Consider the following 14,300-nt stretch of genomic DNA (forward strand, 5'->3'; position numbering starts at 1 on the left):
TATGAATAATAATATTCGATTTGGAGGAAAGGTACTTTTATGAGGAGGAGATTTTAGACAGTGATTAGCTATTCTTCCAGATGCCATGCACTCAGCTATTGTTCAGTGCACCTTAAAATACGCAGACAATTGGCATTGCTTTCAAAAGATATAGTTAGTAAAAAAGATACGATGTCCAGAACCAGATCATAACAATTGCTTATTACAACTGAGAGATGGTACACTCACCAATACAGATGGACTTCACCCACATATTATTACAATTCCTCAAGCCTTTATCTGCGACGACTTAGTTACAGACAGATTTGGAACAGCAATCTCATTAGACCAAATGCCCCTTTTAACACAACGCACTATATTATGTCCAAAAAATATTAATGTGGAAAACATAAATACCCAAGTCATTCCATTACTTCCTGGAGAGACACAACTCTTTCTAAGCTCTGACAAACTTGACTCTGATCACAACAATAACCATCTTCATTGACCTTACAAGTTCTGAGCTGGATTTACCTTTTACACTTAAACGGCGTGTACAAATAAATTTTCCAATAAACCTTTACACTGTGCCACACACTTTATTGTTTGCTTTCTATTTGCATCATCTACACCTTCACACTATTCTATATCTCATTCATACATCACGCTCTTTGTCATTCCCAACACCAGGGGTTGGCGAGCGAAGCGAGCAGGGGGCGGAGCCCCCTAGTAACAGAAGATTTGAGCAGTGTAGCACAAGCAAGAAATGCAAATAAAGTTATGGAGCAACACTGACTGCCCGTGCAGCTACAGGATGTACATATATTATACAACCATTACAGCTATATTTTTTAATACCATTTTCACTGGTACTCTGACCACTGCCATCTGCAACACTAATCAGCTTTCTAATAAGCTTGATTCATTCCCTTTAAATAGGGAAATAAAAGTAACTTAAAATCTGCTAACAGAAGATTTTTAATTTAATGGAAACAAATCTGTGGTATTTTGCAGCAGTGTCAACAAAGTATTGTGGAAGTTGCACTAAGTATTCTCCAGCTACAAAATCACAGGAATGAATGTCTTCACATAAGTTCAACACAATTCACTATTCTTTTGTTGTTAAGGCAATCTGAAAGTACTTCTTGCTTCTCTTTGAAACACAATTTGATTTCTCCTGGGAGTATGCAGCTCGGATAATTCAGCTATTCTATCTGAATCTAAAACCATTGAAAACCTAGTCCAAATATCTGATTATTTTATTATGATATTCCAGACTGTTTTAATTGTTCTTTGCACATCAGCCTACTAAATATCTGCAATATCCATTTAATATCTGTGGCTTTGAAATGATATAATAAAAATAAAAGCATTATGACTATATTTTAATGAGTAAACAGGACATAATCTTTTAAATACAATGGTTTATACTCAAATCAATAACACTTTTAAGTCTGTTTTATTGCACAATAAAGCCAACATACTATTCCACATCTCTTAACACTGACCACTAGTTCTTGACAGAGTGAAAAGGTCCCAAACACACAACTTTTTTGTTTAGTGTCATGTGATCCCAGTCTCAATTCACAACTTTATTGACGTTTTCATGAGCTTGCACCCTCATTTGCTGTACACTTCATAAAATGAAGGTGTGTGCTATAATTTACAAAACTATACATGAATAATTACAAAGTAAACATTACTAAATACTAAAATCTTCTAAAACATGTACTATATATTTAGAAATTTAGCATATGCTCAATTTGCAAATAAGTCAAGATTTTTTTAAATTTCTGCTCTTTAAGGCTTTTTTCTATAACTTCATAACCTTGCTAAAAAGTGTTTTCAATTAATGTATTAATTATAATACATTATTATTATTTAATATTATCAATTTATTTTTAAAAATTATACCCGCTTTGTTGATGGAATTCTCAGACAATCTTCTTCAACATGAAATCCACAAACAGATCCAACTTCTGTAATGAAATCTATGTATTCTCTATATTGAGTCTTCTTGCACTGTCTGCGACAGTACTTCCCATGGAAATCAAAAAAACAACATGGTAGCACAAAATACCGACAAGAATAAGAAGATCTTAAAAAAAACCAAAAAAAAAAAAAACAAAATTAGTTAAAGCACATTATTAACCAAAATAAAAGCTGGTCTTAAGTTCAATAGTATTACAGAAAATAATGTATAAGTAATATGTGAAAATAATAAGTAATTAGATGCACAATTATGCACTATGCATATAAAGTGGAATATAGTACAATTTTCTGCTTGAGTTATGGAAGCCACTTCAATCTAAAAAGGACAACAGCTTACAATACGAAACTACAATGCTAGACAACAGAAAATTTACAGCAAAGCAACTGACAAAGTCTAATAACTTATTACCCTAGGTTCTTGTCTATAAGCCGGTCTCGTGTATAAGCCGGAGACCAAAAATCATACGAATTTTTAAAATAAAATCTTATCATAGATAAGCCGGACTCATGGATAAGCCGAACGTACTATAACCTATAACTAATAGAAGGGAGGGAGGTCAGTGGTCTCACTCGCACCCATTTAATTTCATTAAGGGGGGAGAGAGTGTGAGATATTGGCGTCTCTCTCACTCCCCGCATGGCGCGGTTGGAGCGGCCGGAGTGCGTTCTTTCTGCTCTGGGTGTCGGCGAGTCAACACGCGCGCGTAGCGGTCATTTAAATTGTGATTTTATATGTAAGCATATTTAAATATATATCGCGGATTTTTTGCTGGTTCGTGGATTTCTGCGGACAATGGGTCTTTTAATTTCTGGTACATGCTTCCTCAGTTGGTTTGCCCAGTTGATTTCATACAAGGGACGCTATTGGCAGATGGCTGAGAAGCTAGATTGCTTACTTTTCTCTCTCTCTCTCTCTCTCTCCCTGCTCCTGACGGAGGGGGTGTGAGCTGCCGCCTTCAACAGCTTTGTGCCGCGGTGCTTCACATACTTAAAAGCCAAACAGCACCATTGATTTGTTTGCTAGAGATTGTTTTCTCTATCTATGTGACATTCTGTGCTCCTGACACGCACTCCTTTGAAGAGGAAGATATGTTTGCATTCTTTTAATTGTGAGACAGAACTGTCATCTCTGTCTTGTCATGGAGCACAGTTTAAACTTTTGAAAAAGAGACAAATGTTTGTTTGCAGTGTTTGAATAACGTTCCTGTCTCTCTACAACCTCCTGTGTTTCTGCGCAAATCTGTGACCCAAGCATGACAATATAAAAATAACCATATAAACATATGGTTTCTACTTCGCGGATTTTCTTATTTCGCAGGTGGCTCTGGAACGCAACCCCCGCGATGGAGGAGGGATTACTGTATAAGCCGATATTCTATTTTTTCATTTTCACAACTTTTTTCCCTAGACAAGCCGCGGCTTATAGACAAGAACTTAGGGTAGTATTAATTAAGCCTTATTATTTTATTTTTACTACAGGAGATCTTTTTCATTTTTGTAATTCTCAAATAAAAATAAGTTAAAAAAAAGTAGTAAGATAAATACACTTAAAAATTAAAAAAATAGAAAAGTGAGATTTTAGAAAAAATACTTAGGTCTCATCAAGTGCCTTTCTTTAGGGGTTGTGTGTAGAAGTGCAATGAGACACTGAAAAAGATGGCAGTTGCAAAGGAGGATGCAAGATAAGGAGATCAAGCACCTTTGGAAACCATCATTACTGCCTTGGGAAGCAGGCAATGTTGAACTATACATTTTCACTTTCCAAAAAAATAAACATTTAAATTTGACACAAATTAATACATTACTACTTAAATTTGGAAAAAATGACTAATGTGAATTTAACGATTAATTCAGGTGTAACACGTTACAATGAGCTATGGTGGAGTAGTGACTCCGAGGCTAAGGATCTGTGCTGCTGTCTGAATTGTTGGTGGTTTAAATCCCATTACTGCCAGAAGCATTCCTACTCTGTTGGGCCCTTGAGCAAGACCCTTAAGTTGAAAATTGCTCCAGGGGTGCTGTACAATGGTACAATGTGCTCTGACCTCTAAAAGGTCATGCAAAAAGACAATTAAACCCTCAGGGATTAATAAAGTATATCAAAAAAAAAATAATAAAAATAATAATTTAAAGCTCCTCACTCTCATACCTTGCAACCAGACAGTCTACAGCTAGATTTACAATTTCTGAATTTATCAGTCCCCAATGATAATTATATGTAATGTCCTTGTTTACAAATTCTTATGTATGCATTTACAAGCTTAAAGATTATTATAATGCTTCTGCCCACATACCTTGATGCAATTACAGGTATCCATGGAGTGAGTTCATCAGAATGGTTGCCAATCAGCCAGTCGATATTTGGAAATAAAAAGCTATCACTTGGAATTATTGCACATTCCTTTAAAGAAAAGATTAAGAATTTGGAACATTTTAACAACAAACATACATATACATGGAACACAGCTTAACATTCTTAGTAAATATTTTCTCTCCACCTAATCATCCATTTCTGATTTCTAAATGAATAAAGATAGTATGAAGCCTTAGTCTGTCAAAAATACCAAAGACAAAACAAAAACCAAACAGCAGGCACCAGGTCTGGACAAATGGTCTGCCTGTTCAGAGCACATAAAAACAATCACACTAAAATGCAAGTCCCCTAACTACAAAAGTACACTAGAAAGAACAGCCAATTGAAGTTTTATATCACTAAATAAATATTCTGAAATCCTCCACATTAGATCAGGGCAATTTCAATTTCAGGTCAAACAAAACATTTTCATGGCAATGACAGATAATATCATTGTGCAAGTACTATATATATATATATATATATATATATATATATATATAAAATCAATATATCAATATGATGTAAAATGTTTTGGAGAAAAAGAAATATTTTTATCAGTTACTCAGAAACCTGTAAGATCCACAATGAATTTCAAATTCAGAATGTTTCCACTAAATGTCTCAAAAAAATATAAAATAAATATGTAAATAGTAATGACAGGTATCTTTGATTTGCAGCTAATTATGAAATTCAGGGTGAAACAAAAAAATTCATAAATCTGTCTATATTACCAAACTAACATATATGCAAAAAGATGGGACCTGAATACAGTAATGTTATGTGAGTATTAATGAAATTCCAAATCATTAAGCAAGCAATGAGACAAGAAACCAAAGTCAAAGATTATCAAAACATATGGAATCTTAAACACAATGAAAAATTAAGAATGTTGTCATTTCATTTATCGTTATATGACACATTTTAATACATTCATATGTAAACTACTGTAACATTAGGCTTATACTCAAGCATATATTAATATGTATTTGTTGAAAATAAATGCAATACCTCTAAACAAGTTTGTTTTCCATAAAGGTCCCAGATCTTTCGTTTTCTGACATCAATTCCTTTACCAGAATGCTTAAATGAAAAAATGTACTTTTATCATCATTTCAGAAATTAATGGAAAAAAGAAATACAGTAGAACCTCGGTTTGCGAGCATAATTCGTTCCGGAAACATGCTCGTAGCCCAAAGCACTCGTATATCAAAGTGAATTTCCCCATAAGAAATAATGGAAACTCAGATGATTTGTTCCACAACCCAAAACTATTCATATAAAAATGATTAATACAAAATATTAAGTAAAAATACATAAAACAAATTAACCTGCACTTTACCTTTGAAAAGAATCATGGCTGGTGTGAGTGAGTTTCTAAACTCTTGTGGGATTGCACCCAATAGGACGACACGCGGAAGAGCATCCCAAAGCAATCTTCCAGCGCTATAGCAGTTCGCTGTAAAAGTGAATCCGAAAAGATCACGGACATGCTATAAGCGCCTGCCGTCGATGGGTGATACAAGGAACATTATAAATGCGCAGGGCCCTGCCTGACTGCTGTGTCTGTGCGCTGTTGCTGCACGAGTGAGCGAGCACACACACACACATACGCAAGCAAGCGAGCATACACACACACATACGCGAGCACACACACACACGCGCGCGCGTGCAAACACAGTCACAATGCTAATGCTGCAGTAAACAGTATACGCTCGTACGGATGTTGACTATATGAGTGAGGCACGCCGACTCAGACGGAGAATAGGAGACGATTGCCCACAATCCCGCAGCGAGAGAGAGAGAAGAACCATCAGCTCAGTTGTGATCACATGACGCTCAGCAGACAAAGTGTATACATACTACTCGTACTACAAGACCTCGCTCGTTTATCAAGTCAAAATTTATTACAAATTTTTGCTCGTCTTGCAAAACACTCGTAAACCAAGTTACTCGCAAACCGAGGTTCCACTGTATACATTTCAAAATGTGAATTTAAAAACAGTGATTATAAGAAGTAATGTAAAAACTGCATTTTATAAAATCCTTCTAATCTGTTCACCTTCTGTCCTACTTGGCAAATAAAGAACTGAACCTAAATCATACTCAAAAAAATGTTACTTCATACATCTTTACTTTTAACAGCCAAAAAATACATGTAGTATAAAACAAAAAAGAACTCCTTCATATAGAAAACATAAAATGTTTCAAAATAAACATCATACAACAACATTTATTTATATAGCACATTTTCATATAAATGATGTAAATCAAAGTGCTTTACAAGATGAAGAAAGAAAATATAAAAATAAGATTAGGCAATATTAAGTACCAAAGAATAAAGTAAGGTCTGATGGCCAGGGAGGACAGAAAAAACAAACAAAAAAAAAACTCCAGAGCACTGGTGAAAAAAAACAACAAAATCTGCAGTGGTTCCGAGGCCATGTGACCGCCTAGCCTCCACTGGGCATTCTACCTAACATAAATTATCTAAATCAGTCCTCATGGTTTTTAAGCTTCACGTGGAAGAATTAGATGATGAGGTCTTGTGGACCTACCCCTTCATTACTTAAAATATGAACAAGCAGGCCATTTCCACATCCCAGGTCTACAAAAGACTGCTTCTCTATTAAACCCTTTTCCTTCCTTTCTTCCTCCCACATTACCTATAAAAATAACAAAAATACAGAATTTAAGGTAATAATAATAACAACAATAAATGTATTTATACAGTGCCTTTCTGATGCTCAAGGCGCTTTAGAAGAAACGATATTATGTTGCCTCAAAAACAAAAAAGAATATATCAATGTATAACAGAACACATGTATGAGCAATATTATTTATTTATTTGCATCACTGTAGGAAAAACTAACAGTTTTTGTATAACTGTTATGGCTATAGTATTTAGCAGACAGTAAGGTCAAGTGGCGATGCCGTTGCATTGCAAAGTTCAAGGTTAAACGTTAAATATTTTCAAATAAAACTAACAGTTTTTGTATAATTGTTATGGCTATAGTATTTAGCAGACAGTAAGGTCAAGTGGCGATGCCGTTGCATTGCAAAGTTCAAGGTTAAACGTTAAATATTTTCAAATAAAATCCCCAACTGACAGTAGTCAAGTTATAAATCCCGCCTTAGATCCAGTTCTATAAATATGTAAACAGCTTACCACTGTGCTTCAGGACACCTTTTATAGAGTAAGAGTACTACTGTGCTTCACAAATTTTTTAAGTAAACATTGATAAAAACTGAAAAATGGTAGATCATGTACAAAGTTAATGAGAATAACTTGAAAATAATAATAAACCAAACTTATATCTTTACAAAAAAGCTCATTTTTATCCACTGAATTAAAATCTTGCTTCTGAAAGGAAACAATTTATCCATAGTGTTTTTACAAAATACTTTCCTGCTTTATGAAGTATCCAATTTCAGAATAATGACTGAAAACAACCCATGTAAATTTGATATGGACTGAATTGAAACATACCAGTAAATATGTTGCAATGGCAACATCTTCATAAACAAATTTTTCTGGATCAGTGACTTCAGGCCATACCTATTATTAAAAACATATTGTTTACATCAAAGATAGATCAACGTTTATGTTTTAAGGCATTATGTCAGCTGTAACTGCATATGCAAGTAGTGATAATACAATATGCAGGTAATTTAATTAAATTAGTTTATTACTACACATGTAAAACAACAAGGTCTTATAGAAATATTTATTGTGCTATTACAAATTCAGGAACAGATGACTGAACAAACAAAACTGATAGCTACAAAATACACTAAGTGGAATCAAAACGTTGAGGTGATACACATACACACAAAGTGACTCATGCCACTGCTTCTAATAAATCGTGGGTGTTAAAGGATTCTGAAGTTAGATTATGCAGTATATATACATTCGTAAAACATAATAGTTAGGAAGGAGTAAATAGCATTTTAATTAGGTGGCATAAGAATAATGAAACACCATTTGTTACTTATGAGAGGCAGTGGTGGCATGGTGAAAAATATGTTAATTGGGGATAGCTGGAATGTCAGACACAAAGGAAGAAGTTGACCTAGAAAAAAAAACACAACAAAGAGCATCCAAAGACAAAAAAGCAAGAGGCAGGAGTTACATGGAAACCAGTAAATGAGATATGTTTAAGGATGTGTCACAAGAAAAAATGCATGTAATTATTAGTAGGTACTTGAAAATGAAGGTAACATCAAATTTGATCACAACAGAAAGAACAACTGGAAATCAGTACATGAAAACCTTTTTCTTTTTGTGATCTAGTTGTTAATTAATAAACAATCACAACAAACCAAAATGAAGTGCACAGGACAATAAATCACCACCCCACAATGCCCAAATTCCCTCCCAAGTTCCCAAATACATCTAGCCTTGTATGAACAGATATAGCCTTGTAGAAGACACAATGATATCAAAGGGAAGTAAAACAGAGACAGAGAAGAAACAAAATCCCATTTGGATGCTGGATCACAGCTCCTGTCTATATGGGTACAGAGCACTTGCCTAGAAGACTGCCAATTTAAAATAAAAGAGCAGGATACACTATTAATCAAAGCTCATTATAACTCAAGATAATTTAAAAATTAAAAAAGGAGGCTTGCCATAAATTATAGAATACTAAACTAGGAGATTTCCAGTAAAATGTTAAGACCAATTTAGCAGCAGATGTGTCTAGAGAGAATAGACTCTGCAGGAAAGGAGGAAGACAGAATTTAAAAAAGTCCAAGAGAAGGAAAATTTGAGGGAAGAAGAGATGAGACAAACATTGAGAAACAGAAAACTGTAAACATTGGGCATTTCCAAAACACATGTAGGAAGGTACCTAGGCACTTACTAAAATAAAGGGAACACAAGGGATCAGTTCAAGAAGCAATTTGTGGGATCCAGTTGACATACCCACAATGTAGGCCTAGTGAGTCATTTTGTGATAGAAATAGTACAGTATAAAGGGTTCTGGCAGAAAATAGGGTTGGGAAGCAGACAACACCGAGTTACCAAACCAGATCTCCACCTGCAAGTCATGGGGTCTCAACTAGTACATGGAAAAGTTGACAAATTAGGAATAAACATTGTGACATGTAGCCGGCCGTTCATCCCGGCCAATACCCCCCAGGCTGCCAGGTGGAGCCCTCCCTGCAGCATGGAGGTGCCCCGAATGCCAGCAGGGAATTCTGGACAATGCAGTTTTTATTCCCAACCCTGCTGGATGCAGTGGGGGCCGCTGCAGGGAGGAACAAGGATTATTTGCCCTAGGCCCCGGAAGTACATTCGAGTCACATGGACAGGAGGAATGACGGTGCTTCCGGGGTGAAGAAAGAAGGATTTTTATCTGACCCACATGGACAGAAAGGGGGAAACACTTCCGGGTCAAGGACTATAAAAAGGACTGTGAAAGACCAGCGCGTTGAGCTGAGCTGGGTGGAAGGGTGGCAACGCGTCTGGGAGTGGAGGATTGTATTGACTGTTTATTGATTATAGTTATTGTTTATGAGCATTGTGGAGTGTAGCTGCTTTGTGCACTTTAATATTGTCCGAATAAATAATTATTGGACTTTTATCTGGTGTCTGAAGAGTGGTCAGAGGGTTCAAGGGGACGAGAGGACCACAAACTGTCACAGTGGCGTAGTCGGGCAGGATTTTCTGGCCGTCGGTTTGGCAGAGGACCTGTTTAAAAAATTTCTGTTGACAGAGAACCCAAAGACGGCAGCGTCAGGACACGCAGTAACATCGCCAGAACCTACCTTCACTGAGTCCATCATGGGAAAGAAGAGCGGCAGCACGAGCGGAGAAGCTCTACTCGTTATGGCCGACGCTCGGGATGAGCTTAGGAGCAACCACACGGATCGGGAGAAGCCTACGGAGGAAGAATGCATCGAGGTATGTGCCGGCGATATAGTGGAGAATATTTTTAAAATAACACACTTTGTACCTTGCACATACCTCAGAAATCATCATCCGGAGGCTCTGCGGAATGCAGACAAAGTTCCTACAGAAGGTAGTACACTCTCGCCTGAGCCTGTGAGAGGGACTACAGACTTCCGCATGTCGGCTGCCGGTGAGGGACATGTGACCCAACCCGAAGAATTCTGGGAAGGAGGAGGTCCAAGTCCCGCTGTTTACGCCTTTGTCTGCGAAAAAACGGACTTGAACTTTCTAAAGGGGAATGGGGAGGCGAGTGAAGCACTGCTCACCCCGCAAGAAGGTAAGGAGGGCTGGGAAGTGGCTGATCGGTCTGTCAACAAATTAATAAAGACAGACCGCAGTTCGCCGAAGAAGGCAACCCAGCCCTCGGACAATAAAAACTCCAAATCCCAGAAGCCTCTGCGAGACTCGTCAGACCACGTGCCAGAAGCGGGCGTGCTCATTGGCATCCGGCCAGTAGGTGAGGTGAACAAGGAAGTAAGCTTGCCTCCGGTTGAAATAAATAACATTTTGGACTTGCAGGAACTCGAGAAGTTAATCGAGCCCGTAAGTAGTTTCTTGCAGATCCTGACAAACATTGAGAGGATCATCGGAGAATTGGGAGCAGTGGCCAAAGCGTCGTTGAGGAAGGTGAAAGAATACCTGCGGCGGTTTGGTTGGGAGCCTCCCGTATTAAAGAATGCGACAGTGAAGGTAAGCGAGACCCGTACCATACATAATAGAGGGACACAGAGTGAACCGGGCCCGTGATTGTTCAGTAGCGTGTGCCAATCCTCCATGAACCCTACAAAAGAGTCTGAAACGATGACCGAGTGGGCAGGGGAAGATCCGATCGTACAAGAGCAGCTGAACAGTGCTGTCTTACGGAGCGAGGCGGATCTAAAGACACCGCCACCGGTCGTTGTTAAATCTAAAGGGGTGCAGACAGGAAAGGGGCTCTCTTTTACTCATAGGGAGACCCAAACTGTGAACAAGCCCCAGATTAAACAGGAGATGACTAAAATAAAAAAGGGGTCTCCTGACAAGTTGGAAAGCTCAAGGGCGGCCGGAAAATCCTCCTCAGCGGAGAAAAAGGTGGAGCCAGATGTTCCAAGGGGCTTCCAGTCTAACAGAGAGAGACTACCAAGGGGACCACGGCTGTGCTATGAATGGAGAAGTTGTCCTAGGAGGACAGGGGACCAAAACATTTACTCTTATACTGTTCCTCCTAGGTTTGCACGGGAGTGTCAACGAGATCACCGAGGTCCGCCTTTTGGATCACCTTGGAGGAAGATGTCCTTCGTGGGGCTGGATGCTCCAAACCATGGTTTTTCGCTGGGAGAAGGGTACTGTGATATGTGGCCGGCCGTTCATCCTGGCCAATTACGCCAGGCGACCAGGTGGAGCCCTCCCTGCAGCATGGAGGTGCCCCGAATGCCAGCAGGGAATTCTGGACAATGCAGTTTTTATCCCCAACCCTGCTGGATGCAGTGGGGGTCGCTAGGGGACACTGCAGGGAGGAACAAGGATTATTTGCCCTACGCCCCGGAAGTACATTCAAGTCACATGGACAGGAGGAATGACGTGCTTCCGGGGTGAAGAAAGAAGGATTTTTATCTGACCCGGAAGTGTTCCAGGTCACATGGACAGAGAGGGTGAAACACTTCCGGGTCAAGGACTATAAAAAGGACTGTGAAAGACCAGAGCGTTGAGCTGAGCTGGGTGGAAGGGTGGCAACGCATCTGGGAGTGGAGGATTGTATTGATTGTTTATTGATTATAGTTATTGTTTATAGTTATTGTTTATGAGTATTGTGGAGTGTAGGTGCTTTGTGCACTTTAATATTGTCCGAATAAATAATTATTGGACTTTTACCTGGTGTCTGAAGAGTGGTCAGAGGGTGCAACGGGACGAGAGGACCTTAAAACTGTCACAACATGAAATACTGATATTATTGTGAGCAAAACTGACCTGGCTAAAAACAGGTGTGAAAAAATGTTGAAAAACATGATGAAAGTTCAGGTAGGAGTGATGTCAGAATTGTTAAAGGCAACAGGAGATCTTGGACTTTAAATAATGAAGTAATATAAAATTGTGAAGGTGAATGGGAACTCCAGCAGATTGAAAAAAGCTGTGCTCACTCTAGCATAAAAAGAAAGGGGTGATGAACTAAAATAATATTTACAATTTTATAGCACACAATGAAGGTAACTGAAAGCATGCTAGAGGGGAAAAAATAAATATATTTCGAAATCTATTCTAAAGAAAGTCAGTCAGAACATGAAACAAAATACCTTTCAGTCTGGAAGAGACGGAACTGTCAATGCACCCTCTGCAGGTGGACTGAAACCGTCTTACAATGTTTGTTTGTTTTAGTTGGTGCTTTGCCAATGCCGCAAGCAACCCAGATCAGGGCAATAGGTGCCCTGTAGTAGTTTTTTGGCTTATCTTAATGAATGTTTCAGTTGATATGATCAAAAAAAAAAATATTGTACCTTTCAACAAATAAGCTTTCCTATGGGCCTGTATATCAACACAGTATTTTTTATTGAATGATTTAATATAGGGCGGCACGGTGGCGCAGTGGGTAGCGCTGCTGCCTCGCAGTTGGGAGACCTGGGTTCACTTCCCGGGTCCTCCCTGCGTGGAGTTTGCATGTTCTCCCCGTGTTTGCGTGGGTTTCCTCCGGGCGCTCCGGTTTCCTCCCACAGTCCAAAGATATGCAGGTTAGGTGGTGTTGTGATGTGAGAATTTACATATAACTTGATGAATATTTTGTACTGTATATCTTTATTTGTAATTTAGACAAAGCAATGTAATTTAGTGTTTAACCCCCCCCCCCCCTTAGGAATGGGTCGGTTTGAATTTTACGACAGGATTTGGGGGATGTGTGTTTTAAACTAGTTTGGCAAGTGTTTCCTTGCTAAAGTCATTTCTACCCCCGCAAATGGGCTAAGGTGTACTTTAACATATGGTTTGGGGGCAGGTGTTAAGATGTTCTATTTCGACCATTGGTCTGAAGTATGGCTGTTTGGAATTGGCTTGGTTCAGAAGCCTTTAAGTACCATGATGTGCTATTGGCTCTCGAGGTTGGACAGAACATCTATAAATGTATGTGTTTAACCTCAGTATCTCTCTCTTACCAACCAACATATGATGAAGAAGCATCTCTCTTGCTAACCTGAAGAGAACACAATGAACAGCACAGCTCAGCAGCCATTTTGAACAGACATGTGGCTGAAAGCTGAGCATCAATGATGCCTTAACTAGAGACATTTAAGTAACCAGAAGTCTGTGTGCCACCTGAACTACATATCATCATTTAATCAGGTTGTATGGTTGCCAATATTCAAATGTACTTTGCATTTTGTTATTATTTATGAATATATCAATAATACTAATACATTGTTTAAACTGTAACTTAACTTCTGCTTGTCTTTTACTATTTCTAATTGCCTAAGGTTATATATATATAGAAGGGAAGGTGGGGATAAGTTATATACAATAATACCTTATAAACAGTGGTAAGTCTGTGAGATTAGGCATTCTAAGGCTACATATTAATAATACAATAGGGGAAAGTAAAGTAATATATATTACTCTACCAAGACAAAACAATTGGCGTAGTCCGGCAGGATTTTGCGGTAACCATTGTTTTGCACCTTGTCAGACAAAACAGGTGGATTGGTGATTCTAAATTGGCCCTAGTGTGTGCTTGGTGTGTGGGTGTGTGTCCTGCGGTGGGTTGGCACCCTGCCCGGGATTGGTTCTTGCCTTGTGCCCTGTGTTGGCTGGGATTGGCTCCAGCAGACCCCTGTGACCCTGTGTTTGGATTCGGCGGGTTGGATAATGGATGGATGGATGGATTTAATATAGTTTTCAAATCCAGTTAAAACCACTTCTATGTATTTCTTCAGCTTATCCTAAAAAGTCAGTTTCAACATACAATTGTGCCTCATCCTTACAGCTCAAAATGCTTTCAGTAAGATATATTTTAAGACCAGAATAAAAATAATTTTCTGGAATACAGACTAAGTGCAATGC

The 14,300-nt window shown here is 38.4% G+C and overlaps 1 protein-coding gene across 2 annotated transcripts in view; it reads right to left on the reverse strand.

Moving 5' to 3' along the window:
* Window positions 1–14,300, reverse strand: part of trmt44 (tRNA methyltransferase 44 homolog) — a 46,670-nt gene that overhangs the window by 14,882 nt on the left and 17,488 nt on the right. The window contains exons 4-8 of one of the 2 annotated variants that reach the window (XM_028792560.2): window positions 7,815–7,883; window positions 6,883–6,990; window positions 5,336–5,407; window positions 4,266–4,372; window positions 1,894–2,077 (exon numbers count right to left, since the gene is read on the reverse strand). In XM_028792560.2, the coding sequence (XP_028648393.2) occupies window positions 1,894–2,077; window positions 4,266–4,372; window positions 5,336–5,407; window positions 6,883–6,990; window positions 7,815–7,883 (540 nt within the window). The remainder of the gene's footprint in view (window positions 1–1,893; window positions 2,078–4,265; window positions 4,373–5,335; window positions 5,408–6,882; window positions 6,991–7,814; window positions 7,884–14,300) is intronic. The other variant, XM_028792561.2, reaches the window with a different exon arrangement.

This window comes from Erpetoichthys calabaricus, chromosome 5 (assembly GCF_900747795.2).
Source record: "Erpetoichthys calabaricus chromosome 5, fErpCal1.3, whole genome shotgun sequence".
Lineage (NCBI taxonomy): Eukaryota > Metazoa > Chordata > Cladistia > Polypteriformes > Polypteridae > Erpetoichthys > Erpetoichthys calabaricus.